General features: G+C 49.7%; 1 protein-coding gene across 1 annotated transcript in view; it reads left to right on the top strand.

Annotated features, from left to right (window-relative positions):
• Positions 1 to 22,912, top strand: part of LOC115309048 (dehydrogenase/reductase SDR family member 7-like) — a 42,937-nt gene that overhangs the window by 7,903 nt on the left and 12,122 nt on the right. Inside the window, exons 2-5 of the mRNA XM_029967207.3 lie at positions 1,320 to 1,469; positions 12,052 to 12,152; positions 17,438 to 17,633; positions 19,097 to 19,143. Coding sequence (XP_029823067.2) covers positions 1,320 to 1,469; positions 12,052 to 12,152; positions 17,438 to 17,633; positions 19,097 to 19,143 — 494 coding nt within the window. The remainder of the gene's footprint in view (positions 1 to 1,319; positions 1,470 to 12,051; positions 12,153 to 17,437; positions 17,634 to 19,096; positions 19,144 to 22,912) is intronic.

Raw genomic sequence — 22,912 nt, 5'->3', positions numbered from 1 at the left:
GCTGGCTCATGGACACCACCGTCACCACAGCCGCCATCGGAATGACACGGCGGCCGGTCTCATGGTGGACCGGGCCACCAAGGACGTCGGCGCGCCAGGGGCAGCCCAGAGAACCATGGACCACGTGCAGAACAGCCACCTGCTGGAGGCCTGGTCCAGAACAAGCTCAAGTGACAAGCTGGAGCTGACCGAGCCGCCGCGCTCGTCAGCAGCCGCCGCGCTCGTCCAGCAGGCGCCGGCCGGACTTACAACGTCAGTCCGCCGAACAGCGGCATCCACCCCCTGACGCCCACAACGTCTCCCGTCATCGACATGCCGGACGAAGCTTGAGGGGGGGGGAAGTGTGGGCACCCTGGCGGCTCCCCAGCCAAGTTGCCCGACTGCGAGGCAAAGGTGCCGAAGTTTTCCCGCGTGGCGGCGACGTCACGCCAGCCACGCGCACATCGGATGCGCCGCCTTGATAAGGCAGATCAGAGGCGGCGCACGGAGAGTCGCTGCCTGGACTCCGGCAGCGCCGGTAGCAATGTTAATCGTCTTGTCCACGTCCCATTAAATGTAGTTTCTTGTTGTTGAAACCGTTGGCTCCGTGTTATTCCTCCGGGTCGGGTATGCAGCAAGGCAAACCGACCACACGCCTCACACATGATATTAGAGAACGTCTTCCGCGAATTGACTGCTGTTTCGCGCAAAACATAGTGGTTGATGTCCTTATCCAAAACATATGCGCACGCCGAAACGTTCACTTTCTGTTTTGTTTAAACCGTGCATGCCGTTTGTTGTGCATATTAATTCCTCAATATACCTATTGCTATACTACCCAAGCGTCAAGGAGAATGCAAGGATTGGTGTTCCACGCGCCGCACGTGATGGCCTCAGCAGTAGCAACATTTTTAAAGCAAATACCTAAAATAAATGGCATCTTGCGCGCGCGTTCGTCAACGCTTTATTTTGGATATTTACTTCGAATCTCTTATACAGGGAAGGCGCGCGCGTGTGGCGCCTGGAGCACCAATCCCTGCATTCTCCTTGATGCTTGGGTAATACAGCAAATGGTCTATTGCAATGTAGACGTTATCGACTGCAATGGCCCTGGAGTCTTTTAAAGCTGGCTTAGCAAATAACAATAAAAATATGACACAGGCAGCTAAAATATACAAAGGACGAGCGCTAATTCTTTGGCAGTCACCACGTAACGTTGATAGCTCGATGACGCAGTTCTTCCTTCATTTTGTTATTACCTTTAGCACATTTTTGCCACTTTTTCATGGTTTCGTCCAATGGTCCTGGCCCTTGGATGCTGGGTACCTTTTACTTTGCAGGCGTCCTTAAGGGCAGCGTGGTGTGGATTACGGGAGCATCCAGCGGTATCGGCGAATCCCTGTCCTATGAGCTGGCCAGGGCGGGGGCCAGGCTGGCTCTTTCCGGAACCGACACGGAAAGGCTGCGCGCAGTCAAGGACAAGTGCATAGGTGCGACGTGAGTCAAGCATGGTTCAAACCAAATCGGTTTGCGGATAGCTGCGGGTTCCGGACGCCGCTAAGTTCCTGAGAGTCGTCTGACATCACCAGTGACGATTTTGTGGCTTCCGTTTCAATTATTTATAAAACCGTTTCAATTATTTATAAAAGTAGTTTTTGTTCAGTATTTTAGATCAAAAAAGAAACGAATGCAGTTCACAAAGTACGGAAACAAGAAATGACCCGTCGACATACCCGCCACCAAGCGGTGGAAAAGGCGGCGCATACTAGAAAGGAGTAGCGGGATCAGGCGCCGACACGGAAAGGTCCCGGATGTACGCAGCGGCGTTGCGGTCGTATGGGCAGGAGGATCCGACCGGCTCCAAGCGTTCCGAAGGCCTTCGGCGAAAAGCCTTGTCTTGCGGTTTGGCCGTTTCGCGGTATGGCAGCGCAAAGTAGCTCCCATTCTGAAGTGATCCTTACCCCGTGTTTGCTGTCATTTGTGACCAATGAAGTGTCATGCCGAATTAGTATTTAATCGCGCAGTAAATACAATCAAAGCCGCTCTGGCTACCCACTGCATACAGCCTACCCAGAACACGCTTTGATGGCACCCTCTCGAGCCGTCGACACGGAGTGCGGCAGCCGTTAGCGCTCGATGAGCTCACTACTTCTCCTCTAGTTCACGGTCACTCTGAAGCAAACAAGGACGTCATGAGCGAGGTTATTTTTTGCTTGTTTTTGTAATTTTAATTTGTCTAACTTTTAAAATAAAGGTAATTTCGAGAAAAGGAAACTTTCACTAAGTTACTACGTTCAGTGTGCTCAGGTTTGGCGCAAATTCAAAATTAGTAAAAAAGTCGTTGCAGGGCCCCTTTAAGTTGCCGGATGAAATAGCCCCGTCTGAAGCGGCCCTTATTAGTTGTGAATGCGAAATCATGAATGCCGCTCTTCCTATGGTGCCTACATGTTTCCGCCGCTCCTCTGAGCGGAAACATGTAGGCACCCTATAGTTCTTCCACTCCTCTTCATCGCGCGCTGTCGCCTTCCATTTCGTAGTGTGGGAAGGGGAAGGGGGGGGGGGGGGGGAGGGGTATACCCAGATGCTTCAAGACCCCGCCGTCGGCGGGTGGAGCGGGCACACCCAGCGGGTGGAGGGGAAAGTAGACATGTACAACTTACTCAAAGAAGGTAGTTAAGTTATAATTATAATGCAATTAAATGCAAAGGGGCAAGCGAGCTGGACAATAATGATGAAAATAATCCCTGGAGAAGGGGAACAAGAGGGACGAGGGACAAACATAAGTCTCCAAACACAGCTAGGTGACTGGTGAGCGACCGAAAAAATCCGCCTGGTCCGGGTATCGAACCCGGGACCTCTCCATTACAAGTGGAGCGCTCTACCAACTGAGCTAACCAGGGGTTAGACGTCAGTAGAGCAAACGGGTTTTATCAGCCGCCAGCAGTCACCTAGCTGTGTTTGGAGATTTATGTTTGTCCCTTGTCCCTCTTGTTCCCCTTCTCCAGGAATTATTTTCATCATTATTGTTCAGCTCGCTTGCCCCTTTTGCATTTAATTGCATTATAATTATAACATTAAATTGCAAGCTTCACCCTTGTTGGTGTTAGACTGGTGGCGGCTGATAAAACCCGTTGACTCTACTGACGTCTAACCCCTGGTTAGCTCAGTTGGTAGAGCGCTCCACTTGTAATGGAGAGGTCCCGGGTTCGATACCCGGACCAGGCGGATTTTTTCGGTCGCTCACCAGTCACCTAGCTGTGTTTGGAGATTTATGTTTGTCCCTTGTCCCTCTTGTTCCCCTTCTCCAGGGATTATTTTCATCATTATTGCTCAGCTCGCTTGCCCTTTTGCATTTAATTGCATTATAATTATAACATTAAATTGCAAGCTTCACCCTTGTTGGTGTTAGACTGGTGGCGGCTGATAAAACCCGTTTGCTCTACTGACGTCCAACCCCTGGTTAGCTCAGTTGGTAGAGCGCTCCACTTGTAATGGAGAGGTCCCGGGTTCGATACCCGGACCAGGCGGATTTTTTCGGTCGCTCACCAGTCACCTAGCTGTGTTTGAAGATTTATGTTTGTCCCTTGTCCCTCTAGTTACCCTTCTCCAGGGATTTTTTCATCATAGTTAAGTTACTCAGTATCGACGCCAAAAGTAATTGGAGTAGAATGGAAATTACGCATTTGGAATAGTAATTGAGTAAGCTACTAACTACTATAAAAAAAGTAGCAAGTTACTTTGAAATTACTTTCGAAGTTACTTTTTTATATTTTTGTGGGAGCAAAATGAACAGCAGTTTTGATCTGTGAAAAATCCTGCGAGCCTAAAATAAATGCAGTCTTTTTATGGCTTGCGTTTTCACCAAAATAGTTTATTCGCTCGCAGAACCAATTGATCTTTAAAGTTCTCGATAGGAGAGTTTTCTCCTTTGCCTCCAAAAGACGTCCACAGCCAAGCTAAAAAGACGTTCCACCGACGAGCTGGATGGAACGGCAGCGTTGATTTTGAGAAACAGTCTTTGCAGGGTCGGGTAAGCGAGTGTCGGCACCTTAGGTGTCCATGACGAAACATCTGAGGTTTGCCTCGGCTAGAGGGTCTTTTATAACAAAGTCTCCTTCTTTTTTCTTTGGCAAGTTGAGATTGCTATGATGGCCTCTCTTTATTCCCACGATGTTCGAGAGTACGCTGAGCCAGTGCACCTGACCGTCAAGGGTTCAAATCTCGCGCCACGACGATGCGATCCTCACGGACGACTGCGCGTCTCGTTGCGGTACTAGTGCTATGCTACTGAAAAAAAAAGAATTGTTTTTGGTTGAGCAAAAAATGAAACGAAGTATACTTAGCCGCTGACGTCGGGTCTTACGAAGGGGTCTCCCAAGGGCGACTCCCAATCCTCGCCGGCAGCACGGTGTCCTGATGCGCCTGACACACCTGACAAGTAAATCGTTTTCAACAAAGAGGAGGTCTTCCTGGCGTGGAAGGTCGAAAGAACGCGAAGCATTACGTAAACACGCATTGTCGCTGGTACAGTTGCAGCTGGAAGCGGGAACGTGCTCCCATGGACGGATTATCCGTGCCTGCGTTTGTGCGTGGGGGAGTCGGGCTTTGCAAGGGAGTATGCGCCGACGACCAGGCGACCATGAGAACAGGCGCCCAGCTGCGAGGTTATTCCAGTGGCGCTTCTCGAGGAATCCCCAAACCGCTTGAGTCAGAACTCACTAAAGGCAGACAACATGAAAACAAAAACCCTCGGAGTGTCCCAGTTTTTCAAGGTTGCAGCTGGAGGCGCGGCGCCTGCGTGCATTACCGGATTAGATCAATACCCGACCAAGGCTTGTTAAGCATCCCTGTCCGCGTTCGTGCGCGGTGGTGTTATGCTTTGGCTGCTTGTCGCCACCTTGGCCCAAGGACGCCTGTGATGCAGTTTCTGGAACAAAATGTGAGGGGGTCTCCTGTTCGCGAATGGCACGTCATCTGCCGGCGTCTTATTCATTTCTGCACTCAAACTTTTGTGATAAGCAAAATTAGCACTAGATGTCGAAAGTACAGTTAGTAATTTGAGTAGAAGTTACATAAAAAACGTAGTTAAATTAAACTACTAATTACCCAAATAAAGTTGTAATTGAAAGTTAACAAGTTACTCGAAAAAGTAGTTAAACTACAGTAGTTTGAGTAGAGTAGTTGAACTACGTCCAAGTCTGGCCCCGGGAAAGCCTCTCGGGCAGTCGTAGCCGCCTGGCGGGTCACACTACACGCCTCGCCCCGGCCCGCACTGCCGCACGAGCGCCAATGGGAGCCTCGTCCCTTGATGACGCGCGGCAGCCAATGGGAGATTGTGCCTCAGATTTTGGTCACAGACGACATTGACCCCGCAGGGGGCACCTGTGAAAGCAGGTGTTTGGAGAGTGGCGTCTCCACGGACCCCGAGCCCCATAGGGGGCCTGCACCTTAGGTGGTATGTACTTGGTGAGTAGCGTCACCACGGACCCCAGCCACGTGGGCCACCATACCCGCACGCAGGGGGCACCTACCTTAGTAGGTGCTTGGTGACTGGCGTCACTACGACCCCGAGCCATGTGGGTTTGCCCACCCACATCTGTCTGTGCGTGGCGTACCCGTGTCTGGAGAAAGGGGGATCCTTGCGGTTGAGCTGAGCCCGGGGTACGTTTGGACCCTTCGGGTCCCCCCAGACAAGGCAATACATCGCTTCGGCCCCTGCTTCTCGTAGACGGGTGTCCTGGCTTGGCCCGACCAGGATGATTCAGTCAGTCGCATTTCTCCACCTCTCATTTCTTACCTTGCTTCTCCTTCTCCTCTTCCTTCTTATTTCACCTTCTTTGGCGGCAAGGGCTAACCTTGGGTGGCGACAGAACTCTCTTTTGACCCACACTCGGTTAATTATAGCATCCTAGTAGCACTGGTAAACTAACATACTCAGACAAGCCAGACCTGTTATGAGATGTTACCTATCTCCTCGTTGGACTCCGAGGTGGCTGGTGTGCTAGATGCCGAAGTTCCTGCCCTTCATATGGCGCCCCTTTTCTCTAAACCCGGTTCAAGGCAGGCTTCCAAAAGGCCTCGCCCTGAGTCCCAAGTCATTGGAAAAGCCCTTGAAATGGGAACATTTACAAAGTTTTTTTTGTAATCCACTCGAACCTTGAAGAGAAACCAGTGTCCAAATTGTCCCCCTTTGTGGTAGCCAAGGTGCTACAAAACTTCATCGGGTTCTCATACAAAGCAAAAAAACTCCACTCTGGCGACCATCTCGTTGAAGTAAACACGAAAGTTCAAAGTGAGGCACTCTCCAAGATGACCAGCATAGTCGACGTCGAAGTGTCCGCGAGTCCTCACCGGACGCCCGACACAATCCGTGGAGTCCTTTCTGAAGACGACTTCCTCGACACTAGCGAGGAAGAAATTCTGCAAGGACTGAAAGATGCCGGTGATGTCGCCGTTAAACGTATTATGTTCCGGAAGGATGGCAAGGAAACCCCATCAAAGCACGTGATCTTGACTTTTGAGAGACACACCCTCCCTGAAACTGTGAAGGCAGGCTATCTCGAGTGTCGCATCCGTCCCTATGTCCCCAACCCGCAACGGAGCTTCCGCTGCCAACGCTTTCGGCATGGGTCACGCAGTTGCCTAGGGAAAGAAACTTGTACGAAATGTGGAAGCCAGGAACATGTTGCTGACATCTGCGAGGCAGCGGCCCGCTGTAGTAACTGCAGTGGGCCCCACCCAGCTTACTCCCGCACCTGTCCCCTTTGGCGTCAAGAAAAATAAATTCTTTCCTTAAAGGCAAAGGAGAATAGCACCTACTTGGAGGCTTAGAAGGAAGCTGTCCTTCCTCTCAAAGGGAGGTTACGCCGAGGTGGTGCGCAGGGGCCCTGCACTACGCTTGGACACTAGGGCCACCCAGGTCTCTCCCGAGATCTCGGCGGCTGACCTAAGGGCCCCATCCCCTCAACAGGAGCAGCATGCTGCTCCCCTGGGCAAGGGTGCGCCGGCAATAGCCGTGCCCGCCCTACCCTTCAAGACTGTGGCGTAGGGTCAGCAGGCTTCCTGTTCTCGCGGAGAGGGCGCTTTAGCTGCTTTCTCTGCTCAGGACAGGCCAGCACCGGCTGCACCTGTCAACACTGGACGCTCTCCTAAGGAGGAGAAGAAGCGAGGCCCTCGGCCTCAGTCCCTGGAGAAACAGCCAGCAACCAATGAGCTGCGTGGCTCGCACGCAGGTTCCCTGTCGGGAGAAGAGGTGGAACAGATGGACGGGGTAGAACCCCTCCCCAGTACATCAACCACCTTTCCACCTAGTTCTGGTCGTGGCCGCGGATTGGGGACCCGCGGCACAGAACCTCTCGGGCCAGCAGGCAAGAGTGCCTGCGGGGGTCAGGAGAACACTGGTGCTGCCTTGTCTGCCCCCTCACCGACTCCGGGTTCTGACCAGGACGAGATGGAGTGGCAAATTACGAAGAAACGAAAATAAAAAAAAACAACCTCGTAACTCCCCCGAAGTGAGGCAATTGACTCACTTTTCCATGTGCTCCGTTTTTTGTCCATAAAATGGCTTCAGTACTCATACAGTAGAACTGTCGTGGCCTTCTAAGAAATCTGGATGATGTAGAGCATCTTCTGGAGGAGTACAAGCCACGAGTGCTGTGCTTGCAAAAGGCTCATTTGAGTCCCAGCCGTACCAATTTCCTCAGACGTTACCACGTTTTCCGGAGGGATGGTCCGAGCTCTGTGAGTTCCTCTGGGGGAGTTGCGGTGGTTCTCCCGAGAGAAGTTCCCTGCATAGAGGTCCCACTGTCCACACCACTTGAAGCAGTGGCTGTTCGGTTCATGCACCATAAGGCTCTTACAGTATGCTCTTTATATCTGCCACCTTCTTTACTTTGAAATGTTCAGATTTTAACTCGCTGTTAGACCAGCTTCCTGAGCCTTTCCTTTTGATGGGCGATTTTAATTGTCACACCCCTTTATGGGGGAGCACACGTCAGGATCTCAGACGAAAAATTGTTGAGTCAGTTTCAACCACACGAAGTCTTTGTCTTTTTAATACGGGCCAGCCAACATATTTTAGTCTATCATCTTTGTCATCAACTTCCATCGACCTTTCAATTGGTTCTGCTACTTCCAGATTTTTTTTGGAGTGTGGATTCCAATCCACGTGGAAGCGATCATTTTCCTACTCTTTTAACCTGTAGCGTAGCCCCTCTTTTAATTCATACACGCCCGCCTCGTTGGAAGCTTGACAAGGCTGATTGGGGCCTTTTTCAAGCAGGCATCGCTTTTAGCATATTCCCGTCTCGATAGTCTCACAATTGACCAACTCAATCATCTTTTAACCGAGCGCATCATCACAGCAGCCAAGTTGTCGACCTCGCAGACATTTCAATTTCTTCCTAGGAGGCCATAGCCTTCGTGGAATTCCGAATGTGAAGAGACGCCAGAAACAAAATCGGGCTTGAGGTATTCTGAGACGATACCCCACTAGAGATAACCTCATATCCTTTCGGAAAATGAAGGCCCGTGCACGCTACGTCCGAAGAAAAGCCAAGCGGGAAAGTTGGCAAGGCTATGCTTCCACTATAAATATCAGTACCTCACCTAAGGCGGTCTGGGATTGAATACACAAGATCAATGGTTCCTATCATGCATTTAAAATCCCCCCCGCTTTTTAGAAATGGAACATGCCCAGACACACTCGAGGAACAAGCTGATATTTTTGGAGAACATTTTGAACATATATCCAGTTCACATCCTTATGCATCTACTTTCCTTCGACACAGACTGAAGGCCGAGAGCAATCCCTTGAAAACCTCAGGAGGTGAGCAGGAGGAATATAATGCTACATTCAGCTCGCACGAGCGCCTCGCAGTCCTTCATAACACAAAGCCCTCAGCTTTTGGACGAGATGGTTTACACTATTCAATGCCACAGCATCTTGATCCTTCTACACTCGATGTCATTTTATATCTTTATAAGCCCATATGGCAGGAGGGCTATTTCCCTTCATCTTGGAAGGTAGCACATGTTTTTCCACTTTTGAAGGCTGGTAAGGATGCTTCTTGTATTTCCAGTTATAGGCCCATTGCTCTTACCAGCTAGCTGTCTCTGTAAGACATTGGAGCAAATGATTAATCGCAGACTAATGTACTATCGGAGCATGGTAAGGTGCTCGACAAATTTCAGTGTGGCTATCGTTCATCAAGGTCTACAGCCGACCACTTGGTTTGTCTCGAAACTGTTGTGCGTGAGGCCTTTGCACATGGGCAGCACTGCCTCTCCGTGTTCTTCGATCTCGAGAAAGCGTACGACACGGCTTGGCGCTTTGGCATTTTGAGGGACCTGTTTGACCTCGGACTACGTGGTCGTAAGCTTCGTGCAATTCAGAGCTATTTAGGCAGGCGCACCTTTCGAGTCCAGCTGGGAAACACACTTTCCCGTGAATTTCTGCAGGCAAATGGAGTGCCGCAGGGGGGAGTGCTAACTGTCACCTTGTTTATAGTTAAAATGAACTCCATTGCTTCTGTAATCCCTCCGTCGGTTCCGTATTCACTTTACGTCGATGATTTACAAATTCCAGTTTCCTCCTGTAACCTCTCAGTCCGTGAACGCAGGGCTCAGCTAGGCATCAACAAGCTTACTGAGAGGCTGACAGTAATGGGCTTAAGTTCTCTCCTGAAAAGACTGCATGTGTTCGCTTCACCCGCAAACGTGGAATCCTTCTTGAACCATCCCTAACAATCTACAATAATAATCTTAGTGTCCAACCTCAGCACAAAGTTTTGGGTCTTACGTTTGATAGTAAACTGAATTTTAATGCTCATGTAAAAAAGCCTGAAACTGAAAGCTCACAAGTCTTTCAATACCCTTAAAGTTCTCTCTTACCGGTCTTGGGACTCGGATCGATTGTGCCTCTTGCGGACCTATCGCTCTTTGGGACGCGCTCGACAAGACTATGGCTGCTTTGTTTATAAGTCTGCACGACAGTCTGTGCTCAAGATGTTGGATCCCTTTCATCATCTTGGGCTTCGTTTGGCTAGAGGTGCATTTCGTACATCCCCTGTGCCCAGTTTATATGCAGATGCTGATGAGTGTTGCCCCGAAAAACGTAGATTCTAATTGGGCATTATATGCTCTCTTCGCCTCCGATCCGTCCTCCAGCACCCCACTCGAGAAGTTGTTCAAGAAACACGCTCGGAATGACTCTTTCTCGCAAAACCTAGCGTGATCCCTCCATTCAGTATGCGATTGAAGACCTTGGCCGAGTCTGTTGGATTAGATGTGGCATCCCAAGTAGTCGAATTCCCCGGCATCATAGCACCTCGGGAGCACCCTGACATACACTGCAACCTGTCTCTTGCATAGTATAACAAGAAAAGCACTCCAAGTGCTGTGCTTCTGCAAGAATTTCATGAACTCGCTCAATTGTATGAATATTATACAAAGTTCTATTCAGAGGGAACAAAATCTGAGACCTTTGTTGGCTGCTCTGTCATTGGCTCTTCAGTGGAAGTTGTAAGGCGGATAAATACTGCAGCTACCATTCTCACAGCGGAGCTGTATGTCCTCCTGTTGGCTACGGAACACACAGCCCGTCACAGGATACTTCTGGCAGTGGTTTTCACTGACTCTCTTAGTGCCTTGCGAGCCATCTCTTCACTACTGCCTACAAGAAACTCCCTTGTTGTTGAAGTTTAGAAGAAAATGATTGTGGCAGCCAGAAAGCATTGCAACTTTGTTTTTTCTTCATTCCCAGCCATGTTGATATCCCAGGCAAGGAGGCGGCCGACCGCACTGCCCGCACATGCGTCACCAGAGAGGTAGATATTAAAAGGATCCCTTACATGGATTATCGCCCTTCTGTAAGGTCTCGGATACGAGCACAATGGCAAGCCGAGTGGAATGAGGAGATCTTCAACAAGTTGCATCTCATTAAACCCAACTTGGGTGAATGGGCGAGCGCCCAGCACCAGGAACGGTTTTATGAAGTAATACTGTGTCGCTTGCGCATTGGCCACACTCATCTGACTCATGGCTACGTGCTCCATGGGGAGGATGCCCCTTTGTGTGAACAGTGTGACAAACCTCTTAAGTATTCACCATTTTCTAATTGAGTACGTGCCCTTTCTATGAACGGGAACGCCAATCTCACTTCGCACAGTTATACAGAAAGCACATTCCTTTACACCCAATGTTGTTATTGGGTGATGAACCATTCGTAACTTACAAGCAGTTTTTTTAAGTTTTTAGATGCTATTGGTCTTCTACATCGACAGTGAACTTTAAAGCTATTCACTCGTGTCCATTTTTGTTCGTGACATGATCCGGTTCATGCCTCATTCATTTATTTTTAACCCTGACCACTAGAGTTCTTTCTTCTCGCTTACCCTCAATGCAATAGTTTCCTTTGGAGCTCTTTCGCCTTAGCAGCCCTTGCGCCATAAAAAAACCCAATCCAATCCAGGCGACATTGAGACAGGGGAAGAAGCCGTCTGGCGCGGCTTCAAAGCTGATGACGTAGGTTCGCTCCATGGGACAGTTAACGCTTTCGCATTTAATATGATGATCGTGTACCATTGCACCCTGGAAGAGCCTTTTACCCTTTAACACAAGACTGCGCTGGGGCGAAGCCACATTCACCAAATCGCGAGGCTCGTTCCTTTTTCCGTAGTGCAAAAATGCATGTTGAGAAGCGCACTCAACGGAGCTAATTAAACCTTCTGAACAGACCACAAAAGACGAGAAATATCCCGTAACTTCTGAGTATTGTGCAGTGGTTTATAGGAAGATCATTTCAAATCACACGTAATTCAGGGAAATACACAAAAGTGTTGAAAATTCATGCAAGTTAACCGTGAAAATCTGGCAGTGTAGCGACGACTGAACTATTATTTTCTGTTTTTGACAAAATCAAATGAGCTTTTAGCGAAGCGGTGGCGCAAATTACATGTGTTTTGGTGAAATTTAGCAAAGTAAGCACTTTGGCGGAGTTCGGCACAAATGACGCAGCAATCGCATCACTGGCTGTACGAATGGCAGCACAAAATTTGGGACTCTTTTTTACAGCTATGGCAAAGGACACGGAGGTGATTCTGGTACCCTTTGATCTAAGCGATTTCAGCTGCCATGAACGCCAGCTCAAGGCGGTGGTGAACCACTACGGAAGGGTAAGCGAGAATTTAGCACACAGATCTGACGCCTGTGGTTCTGTTAGCAGGTCGCATACAAATTGTCCAGAACATTTAACCAACCACATGGTATGCGCGGCGAAGGGTCTTCTTGCAGACATCCTGTGGTGTCTTGGCCTCGGTGGAGGCGTCGTGATGCAAGCACTCAAAGCCGGATTGCAAACGATAATAAACTTGTTTATTCAACCAGCGCATGACCGACCCCGCGCCCTGGTTCCATCTTCTTTTCTGACCCCGTCCTAGGCCTGGCCTTACAGGTCCTATTGTCTTGAGGCTAGGTGGCGCTAGCTGTGCGCCAGCAAATAGTCCGACGACACTACATTTCCCCCTGGACTTTTAGAGGGAAAGTCACTTTAGTAGAGCACATAATCTCCCAGCCTTTCGGGACGATTCTTGCGAGACTGACGTTCTGCATAACGCCTGCTTTCTGCTTGCGGCGTCGCCTGAGTGCCGTCAGTTGTGGTGTCCCCACTTGGTCCGACTTCTGCAGGGGGGTCTTCGACACTGTGCTGGAGGGTCTTCGACACTGTGCTGGGGCAGCTCCGTCAAGGTGTCGAGGCATCCCAGTCGTCCACGTCTTGAGTCTGTTGATCCCGCCGTGGAATTCGTTTAAAAAAAGAAGCGTTCCTGATGATCCTTTTGTTTCCCCGTTCGGCTGTGATTGCGGTCCCTTGTATTCTCCACACCCTGTATGGTTGGGGCTCGTAGGCGGACTCGTGAGACAGCGGCGCTGGCCGCTTCAGTAGTACGGCATCTCCTGGTCGAAGTCCATGCGGCACTGCATGACGTTTTTCATCAGCATAGGTCTTCATTTGTTGTTTCTTCTGTTGGTTAGCTGTTTCAAGCTTTTCATGGTGGTACTTCTCCGGAGTCTGGGGAAGTTTCGTGCGAATTTTCCTTCCGAAGAGAAGTTCTGCTGGAGTGTGACCCGTCGTCGTGTGGAGTTGCTCGGTAGTTCAGAAGGTACTCGTTGAGTTCCTCTTTCCAGTTGCTTCCTTCTACACCAGTGGTCTTCACCGTCTTCTTGACATTTCTTATGAACCTCTCGACTTCGCCATTTGCTTGTGGCCACAGAGGCGTTGTCCGATGATGGCGAATGCCATTGCGCTGCAGGAATGCTGCAAACTCCTTTCCAAAGAACGGGGGACCATCGTCAGTCTTCAGATCATAGGGCATTCCATGGACAGTAAACATGTCGCTCAGCTTCGCTGTCACAGCTTTTCAGTTCAACGAAGAAAGGGTTGCTACGAGGGGAAACCGCGAGTACTCATCGGCCACCACCAGTAGGTACTGGTTGCCTTGCAGGGAGCCGGCAAAATCTGCTGCAAGCGACTGCCAGGGTCCATCGGGCAGTGGCGTAATCCTCAGTGGTGAGCATTTCTTCTCCACAACTGTGCTCTGGCATGCTTCGCAGTTCTTGACTGTAGCTTCCACCTTTGCGTCGATTCCTGGGAACCAGATTTTCTCCCTGAGGAGCTGTTTGGTCTTCACCATGCCTTGGTGTCCCTGGTGAGCCAGTCGTATAGCCTGTGCCTGGGCCTTGTCCGGGATCACAAGTCTGGTGCCTCTCAGCACGACGTCATTTTTGGCGACCGTCAGTTCATCTCGAATCTGGGCGAAATGCTTCAGCATGTCGCTCTTCCATAGACGTTCAGACGTCTTGCGGTCACTTGCCCGGAGAGCGCGGATTAGCATCTCCATTTGAATGTCTCCCTTGTATGCTTTTTCAATGTCTTGAATAGTCAACGCTCTGGGTACAGAGGACTCCAGAATGAAAGAAATGTATTCCTCCATTGCGACAGTTTCTCTCGTGGGGTTGTCCTTCTCCACTGCAGGCGGGTGCATTGACGGGTAGTCATCAGGGTTGTCCTTCCCCGAAATGTGTTGGACGTCAAAGAGATAGTGCTGCAGTCTGAGGCTGAGGCGTTCCAGTCTCGCTAAAAGCTTTGCGCTCGGGTTTTTGATTATGGACACTAGTGGTAGGTGGTCCGTTTTTACTGTGAACTTGCCTCCAGCCAGGTACATGCGGAAGTGTTCTATGGTGGACACGATGGCCAGCATTTCTTTGTCGATGTGTGGGTACCTTTTTTCTGTAGGTGTCAGAGCTCTGCTGTAGTAGGCCAGGATGCTGGGCGTTCTTCCTTCTGGCTCTTCCTGAATGAGCATACCAGCGATTCCTTCAGGTCCTGCATCGGTGGTGACGTAGGTCTCCTTTCTTTCATCAAAGTATGCCAGAGTAGGTGCACTTGACAGCTCCTGTCTCACGCTCTTTAGGGCCTCTTCGTGCCGCTTCGTCCAGCAAAACTCTGTGTCAGCATGTGTCAGACTCCTCAACGGTTCAACCATCTGGGCGAGGCGGGGAATGAACCTGCTGCAGTAGTTCATTATTCCGAGAAGGCTTCTGACTTCTGTTGCATTTCGGGGGGGGGGGGGGGGTGACATCTTCGCCACTGCTTCTACCTTTTCGGGATCCACACTGACTCCACTTGCGGAGAACACATGACCGAAGAACTTCAGGCTCTTGGTTCCTAAAACGCACTTTGTGGCGTTGACGGTGAGCCCAGCATCTTCCAGGTGTTTCAGCACAAGGCGCAGACGACGATCGTGTTCTTCTAGCGTCCGTCCTGATACCAGGATGTCGTCGCTGACGTTGATGATACCGTCCTCGTCGGGAAGCACTTGTCGTATTGCGTCCTGGAAGATTTCGGCTGCAGCATTGACTCCAAAAAGAAGCCTCTTGTACCTTCTCAGGCCACAGTGGGTGGAAAAAGTCGTGATCATTCGTGAAGTCTCATCCAGCTCAAGCTGGTGATACCCTTCATTCAAGTCCAGCTTTTAGAAGTAAGCTGCACTATTTAGGATGCTGATGACGTCCTCCACAGTAGGCATGATGTGCCGCTCTCGGGCAATGGCCTTGCTTGCTTCTCTCATGTCCACACACATTCGCACTGCTTGTTTGTCATGGCGTTTTGGGACAATGACAATCGGCGAGACCCACGGTGTTGGTCCCTTCACCCGTTCAATGATATCGAGGTCTTCTAGTCGCGCTAGTTCAGCTTCCAATGCCTTTCTCATCTGGAATGGGATCCGACGATGCTGTCGGGCCACTGGCTTTACTTCTTTCGAAATCTTCAACTTTACTTGGAAGTCTTTCAGTCGACCGAGTTTCCCAAACAGCTTCAGCAATTCTCTTCTGGCGTCGACGGTGGTCTTTTCAGCGACCGTCTGGATTATTTTGATGAGCTTCAGGTCTGTCGCCGTCTTGTAGCTCATCAGTGAGGCCTGTGGTCCTTTCACAACGAAGACCGGCGCTTCAACGCTTCGTTCTTGGGTACGGAACGTCGCGATGAACATCCCAACGACTGGGATCTCTTGCTTGATGCCGTAGGGAAATAGTTTCGTCTGTGTCTCTTTCAACTTCACGCGGAGGTGCTTGTGCCAAGTTTGTTCTCCCATGACGTTGACTCCTGCACCAGAGTCCACAAACAGTTCCAGAGGGATCCCGTTGACCTCCACTGTCACGACCGGAAGTTCGTTCCTAGGGCTCCGAATGTGGTAGATAGACTCGTCGGAACTTTTATGCTGTGACATGCTTCTGGGTGTGGTTGACGAGGCTAGAGAGCGTACGGATTCTTTGGACGCTGCACTACCGCTGCACATCTTGGCAAAGTGATTTCTTTTCTGGCACTTGTGGCACTTGGCTCCCCAGGCTGGCCATCTTGTCTTCCCACCCTTGTGCGGCCAAACTCCACTACAGCATGAACACTTGTCCGCTTTCTTGCTCTCGGACAAATTCTTCCGGGCGGTGCTGCTGCATCTTGATTTCTGGGTTGACAGCTTATGGAACGTCACTGTTGTCGTGTGGCGTTCTATGCTGGCAGCTTGGCGCTCAGCGTTCTCGATGCTACGGCCGATGCTCATGAGCTTGTCCAGCGTGATGTCGGCCTCTCGGAGAGCGCTACGACGGAGCTTGGCGGACGTGGTCCCTTCAATGATTTGTGAGACAAGCTCTTGCTCGACGTTCGCGAACTCGCACGTCGCGGCCAGTCTTCGCAGCTCCAACTGAAACTGGTCTAACGTTTCTTCCAAGTCTTGCCGCGCTTGACGAAAAACGTGGCGCTCGTATTACGCGCTCTTCTTGGGAGCGAAACGCTCTGTCAGACGAGCGACCGCCGTTTCATAGTCCGCACCCGTGTCAGGTAGCGTGGTGAAGATATCGTACACCGCCTCACCGGCGTAATGGAGCAGCATGGCGCGCTTGCGGGCGGCATCTTTCACGTTCGCAGCCAGTAGAAAGTTCTCGAAACGCGCGTGCCATTTTGTCCACCTCTGCGCGAGTGACGACGCGTCTGAATGCGGGTCGAACGGTGACAGGGCGGGTAGGAGTGTGTCCATTGCGCTTGACGTTGCCGACGTTTCCCACGTGGAGCGGGTCTTCTGTGTTGGCTTGCTTGCTTCGGCGTAGCGCTGCGGACTTCTGAAGGCCTTGCGTAGGGCTCAAATAGACGAAATCCTCGTTGCCAGGTTTTTCTGGTGTCTTGGCCTCGGTGGAGGCGTCGTGATGCAGGCACTCAAAGCCGGATTGCAAACGATAATAAACTTGTTTATTCAACCAGCGCACGACCGACCCCGCGCCCTGGCTCCATCTTCTTTTCTGCCCCCATCCTAGGCCTGGCCTTACAGGTCCTATTGTCTTGAGGCTAGGTGGCGCTAGCTGTGCGCCAGAAAATAGTCCGACGACACTACATATCCTATGCACACCATTATGCACATGTGTAGGTCGTGCCTAAAGCAAACGTGGAATCTTGTTTCTTTATTTTTTATTTGCCCTTTCTACTTTTCTCTTTCTGAACTCACTCTACGGAAGCAGAAACGCCAAAAGAATTATCTTCAGCGCCCAACACCGGTGTTGTGCCTAGGTATCAAAAAGGGCTTCACGGTGTTGTGCTAACAATTGTTTGTTGAATGCATTTTTTAGGAAAATGTTAGCTTGCTCAGAAAATTTTAGAAACGCCATGTATATATTCTGCTCTCCAATGTGTGTTCTGAACAGAGTTCATTGTCGCAATCTGCAGCTCTTTTGTCAGTTCTTTGTATTATCAAATGAGAGGTGTTTCCTTGCGGAAAAAAACGTGCATTTCGCATTTTCGTTGAGGTCCATTAATTACGAAGGATACCCAGTTTACTTATTTTGTTATCACACACTTAATTAATATAACAGAAACTGGATGAAATGCTACCCAATACCTGAATTACTCCATCAGGTGGACATACTGGTGAACAACGCGGGGCGAAGGGCCATCGAACAGTTCGAAGATTTCACTTACGAGGATGACAGAGCGGTGTTTGACGTGAACGTGTTCGCCCCCGTTTCCCTGACGCGACTGACCTTGAAGCACTCGATGCAACAACAGCGACGACTGCATGTTGTCGTCAACTCCAGCGTGACTGCGATGCAAGGTAATTGAACATAGAAGAAAACATGCTTAGGGCCACCAATCCTTAGCGTGTGATTACCGCCGCCACACTTTGGTTATCGAAAAAAAAAAATGCAGTTCACTTAGAACTGACTATTTCGACTTATACGGTGAAGCTGTAAGGATCAGCGCATTTGGAACGCCTTGAAAAATTCAATCTCCAAACGCACATACCTGGAACTGGGCACGCGAACGTCATTTCGCAAGAAGGTTTATGCCCAATTTTTATAGAGCTCTACTCAGAGGTGGTGGGGACCTATTAAGAATAAAGCAAACACAGCCGCCATGTATTCTGTGCGTGCTCACTCCCGTGTGGCTTGTTGAACGCGAAAACGCCTAGAGCGCCTAGAAGCGACTGTCGACTAGCAGGAAAATCGTGATAAGTAATAATCTTAACGAAATATACGAACTATGACTAACTGGGAGCAATCTCTCAAACCAGCGTGCAGACGACGACCAACCGGTTTAGGACACAGGAAATGCACGGCCGCTGTTTTTGCACTATTTTTAATATTTCACCACCTCCAAGTTGACCTCCAAAAGATAGACATAGAACGTTTTTCGAAACGACGTTCGCGCGCCAAGTTTTACGTAGAAATCGAATTTTGCATGGCGTGCGAAATGCGCTGCTCCTTAGGGCCTCACCTTGTAATTCCACCTGAAAGTTAAACTGGCCAATAAAGGTTAATGTGCCCCCATTCACAAAAATCTGCAAATTCTAACTGGCAAGGTGCAGCACAGGAAACAGCACAGTCAGGGCCGGCCCTAAGGGTGGGCGACCGGGGCGGTCGCCCAGGGCGCCATCAAAAAGGGGGCGCCGAAGGGCGCCCGCCTTTTGAACATTTTTAGCTTTTTGATTTATTTGAATACGGCGCCCGACACGGACGCCATGGCTCGATCGCCGTTCGTCTTTGGAAAGCTGTTCTCGCTTGACAAAACGCTCGTGTTGGGCCACTGCTTATATGTTTGGTAACAACGTGATGCTATGCAGAGTAGATAGGGGCTTATAAAAAAGGGAAGGGGGAAGGGGGGGGGGGGCGCCACGGCCGGAGTTCGCCTAGTGCGCTTGGATTATGTTGGGGGGGGGGGGGGGGGGGCGGCCCTGAGCACACTCAAAAGTGTCGTGTTGGCGTGGACGACAATGCATTAATTACGTACATAGCAGTTTTTTGCTCTTTTTTTAGGTTGTCCAAGCAACGCACTCATGCTTGCCAGGTTGTCAACGCGATAAATAGTGAGGATTAAAAAGTATAAAGGTTACTCCGGGAATTATAAGTAATTAGCTAAATAATCACGTCCCACCAGAGAGGAGCTTTGTTTATTCAAGAGCCCTTTCTGCACACAAAGCTTACTTCACTAAGCGGAAAACTGTCCAGCACGTATGAAGTAGAATGTTGTGGTGAACATTTTATAATTTTCAATAACATCACCTTGGATTTCCTCTAGGTGGACGTTCCTGCTCGGTGTACGCCGCGACGAAGAGCGCGCTGCAGGTGATTACCTCATATCGATCCATCGTCGTCGCCCATCATAAAAAAAACAACAAAAAACTAAGCATATAATATGTATGAGAGGCCGTTATTCCGCATAAACGTACCTCTCTTATTTTCAGAATCCTGCAAAAAAGTTCTATTAGCCCTGCGATTTTCTCAAACTAAATTGCAATCGAACAAAAGGCTGTTTTTTTTTTTTAATAATGATCTTGTTTGACCTTTACAGCTCTCTGAAAGTTTGTGCGGAGGAAAATCGGCCAAACTTGGAATGTGGCGTGCTGCGTCACCGTCGTAGCTAGAGTCACTGAATGTTCCCAGAATACCGAAACACGCACCGGCGTTAGCAGGTGGCATGTTTTGTCAAATAATAATAATGTTTATTTATTTTTGCATCAAACAAATGATGGAGGCCCCGCAGGGGGCCCCTGTGAAAGCAGGTGTTTGGAGAGGTGCGTCTCCACGGACCCCGAGCCATGCGGGTTCGCCCGCCCACGTCTGGCTGTGAGTGGCTTTCCCGTGTCCGAGGAAAAGGGCATCCTGGTGATTGAGTTGAGCCCGGGGTAGATTTGGACCCTTCGGGGCCCCCCAGGTGAGGCTATACACCACTTCGGCCCCTGCTTCTCGTAGACAAGAGTCCTGGTAAGGTCCGGCCAGGATGATTTAGTCTAGTCGCCTTTTCTTCTACTATCCTCTCATATCTTTCACTCCCACCTTTACTTATACTTCTCTCTTTTCTCTCCATTCCCCTTTCACCTTCTTGGCGGCAAGGGCCAACCTTAAGTGGAGAAGGACGCTAGTATAGACCCATTCTTGGGTATGACATCTGGGTAGGTGCTACTGGCGTAACGTGCACAGCAAAGCCATTTTTGTTATGTGCCGTTACCCTGTCCCATGTTGGGCGGCACTCCGCAGATGTCGAAGGTCTCCCATTTTTATATGGGTTCCAAAGCTGAACTTCCTTCTGATCGATCTCTGAAAAGAGTTGGCACCGAAGCCACTGTTCTTCTAAAGACTACTGATAATACTCAAGCCTTCCCAAAGTTTCTGTATGCACTGCAAATACGAACTACCACTTGAAAAGCTCTCCCCGTTCCTTATGGCAAAAACCCCGGAATCATATATTGGAAAATTTTACAAAGCAAAGAAACTCCAAGCTGGAGACCTCCTTGTCGAGGTTGAAACTGAGCAACAAAGTAAAGCGCTCCTTGGACGTACTAGTAAAGCTGATCACAGTCACGGTAACGCCACACCGATCTCTCAACACCATTCGGGGCGTGATCTCCGAAGATGATCTGTTGGAGAGTACTGAGGATGAGATCCTTGAAGGACTCAGCAATCAGGGTGTGATTGCAGTGAGGCGTATTAACTTTCGTCGAGATGACCAAGAGAAGTTTTCGAAGCACCTTGTGCTTACATTTAACTCCACGACCCTCCCCCAGGCGGTCAAGGCGGGCTATCTCAACTGCAAGGTTCGACTGTTTATCCCCAATCCGAGACGGTGCTTTAGCTGCCAGCGTTTCGGACATGGGGCAGCCACTTGCAGGGGACGGGCAACCCGCGGAAAATGTTCAAGCAATGATCATCCTACTGACAACTGTGCAAGTGATTTCTCCAAATGCGTGAACGGTTCAGGTGCTCACCCTGCATACTCCCGCTCATGCCCAAAGTTTAAAGAAGAAAAAGAAATACTAACACTGAAAACCAAAGAAAATCCGACCTACTTTGTAGCCCGAAAACGCCTTTCATTCCTACAGAGAGGCACCTACGCCGCTGCGGTCAGCAAGGTGGCTGAGCCGACAACGGCTTCCGTGGGGACACAGGTCTGCCTTTTAGACCTTTCTGCCCCGCGCAAACCTCAAGCCCCCAAAATCTCACCTGAAATCCCTCAAGAACGGAGGGATTAAACTCAGACCGCGCATCCTCAAAGGCGACGGCCCCGCGCCGTCTGCCCGCACGTCCTCGTGAGAAAACTGTGACGTCACAGTCACAGTGCCTTGATGGGCGCCCTTCATGTTCCTCGCATCGCGAGGTTGAGGCGATGGATGTCTCAAGCAGTCCGCCGAAGCCTCCACCTGCCCCGAAGGGTGGTAAAATCTCGTCAAAAGTTCATGACCCAAAGAAAAAGACTAAAACGACAGGTCCAGAAGCTGGCACATAGCAAGTGCTTAGTCGTGGATGCTGTTTCAACTCCCAAAAATTTTCATAAACACTTCATACACCTCAAGGCATCACTGTTCTTTGTCGCTCACCTGCATTACCTCACTCACTGTTAGGGATCAGTTGGGACAGAGGAATAATGGCGACTCCCTCGCCAGTGGCGTTGGCCCAAAGTCTGGACCCCCTTGGAGGTCAGAGGGGGCGGCTCCACAAGGATCAGCCGAGGGCTATTGGCGACTCCCTCGCCTGGGGCACTACCTTTATTTGTTTTTCCCCGAAGGTTTGGTCGGAACTGCCCTCCTGTTGAAATCCACACCCATTCATGTCCTCTTTCGTTTTTTTATTAAATTCGTTTTTAGATGTTTTCTTAGAACCCTAGTTTACAACTTTAGCTGCTTATGCGCTGAGGCTACGAACTCGAGGACCTGAGTTTCAAACTTCTAACCGACAATGAGTCTTATTCAATGAAACTGCCGAGGTCTCCCGCATAATTATGACGATGTTTGCTCCCTTTTGGAGGAATATCGTCCACTGGCAGTATGTCTCCAGGAAACTCACCTGAAGGGGAGTCAGTCAAGTGTCTTTAGGCACTTTCATTTTTTCAGCAAGGATAGAGATCACTCGTCTTACTTTTCTGGCGGCGCGGTCATAGCAGTGTAAAAATCAGCTGCATGTGTTGAGGTTCCCGTCCAGACCGCCTTGGAAGCAGTGGCTGTTCGCATTCTGTGAGACCGCCTGATAACCCTGTTCTCTTTGCATTCCTCCAAACTTTCATTTAAGGTGTGAAGACCTTGAGTCACTCATTGCTCAACTCCCCTATCCATTCATTATTCTTGGCGATTTTAATGCACACAATCCTTTATGGGACAATACTAGACGCGATACCCGTGGAGCAATTGTCGAACGGCTTATTTTGTCTACAAATTTGTGTCTGTTTAACGAAAAGAAACCTACATATTTTAGTGCACCCACAAACTCATTTACATCAAGTGACCTCTTTATAAGTGAACCTATTTTATTTTCACTGTTTTCATGGCAGGTTACAGATACTCCTTTAGGCAGTGACCACATGCCGATTGTTTTAAGACGAAATAACCCAGGTGTGACCCTCCCCAGCCGAGCTCCCCGCTGGAAATTTGAGAAGGCAGACTGGTCAGAATTCAGCGAATTCTCACGGCTCGCATGCTTTTGAAAAGCTTCCTATTGATGAAGTGAACGAATACTTAACGAATTGTATCCTTCAGGCAGCCATAATGGCAATCCCCATGACCTCGGGACGCCTCCCACGTTGTCCTAAGCCTTGGTGGAATGAAGAATGCTCAGAATCACGAAAAAAAAAAAACACACAAAGAAAACAAGGCATGGAGCATATTTCGACGGTATCCGACATCAAGCAATCGTCTTCACTTTAAGCAAATGAAGGCCCGTGCGCGGTACATTCGCCGGCAATCGAAAAGAAGAAGTTTTCAAGGGTATGCGACATCAATAAATAGCCACACATCCCCAAAAGAGTTTTGGGACCGAATTAACAAAATCAATGGATCTTATAGTGCTTTCACCATCCCCCTGTTATCCTGCAACGGAACCTGTCCAGAAAGTCTAGAGGAACAAG

This window comes from Ixodes scapularis, unplaced genomic scaffold (assembly GCF_016920785.2).
Source record: "Ixodes scapularis isolate PalLabHiFi unplaced genomic scaffold, ASM1692078v2 PGA_scaffold1__304_contigs__length_218370807, whole genome shotgun sequence".
NCBI classification, from domain to species: Eukaryota; Metazoa; Arthropoda; class Arachnida; order Ixodida; family Ixodidae; genus Ixodes; species Ixodes scapularis.
This window is presented reverse-complemented; position numbering and strand designations above follow the sequence as displayed.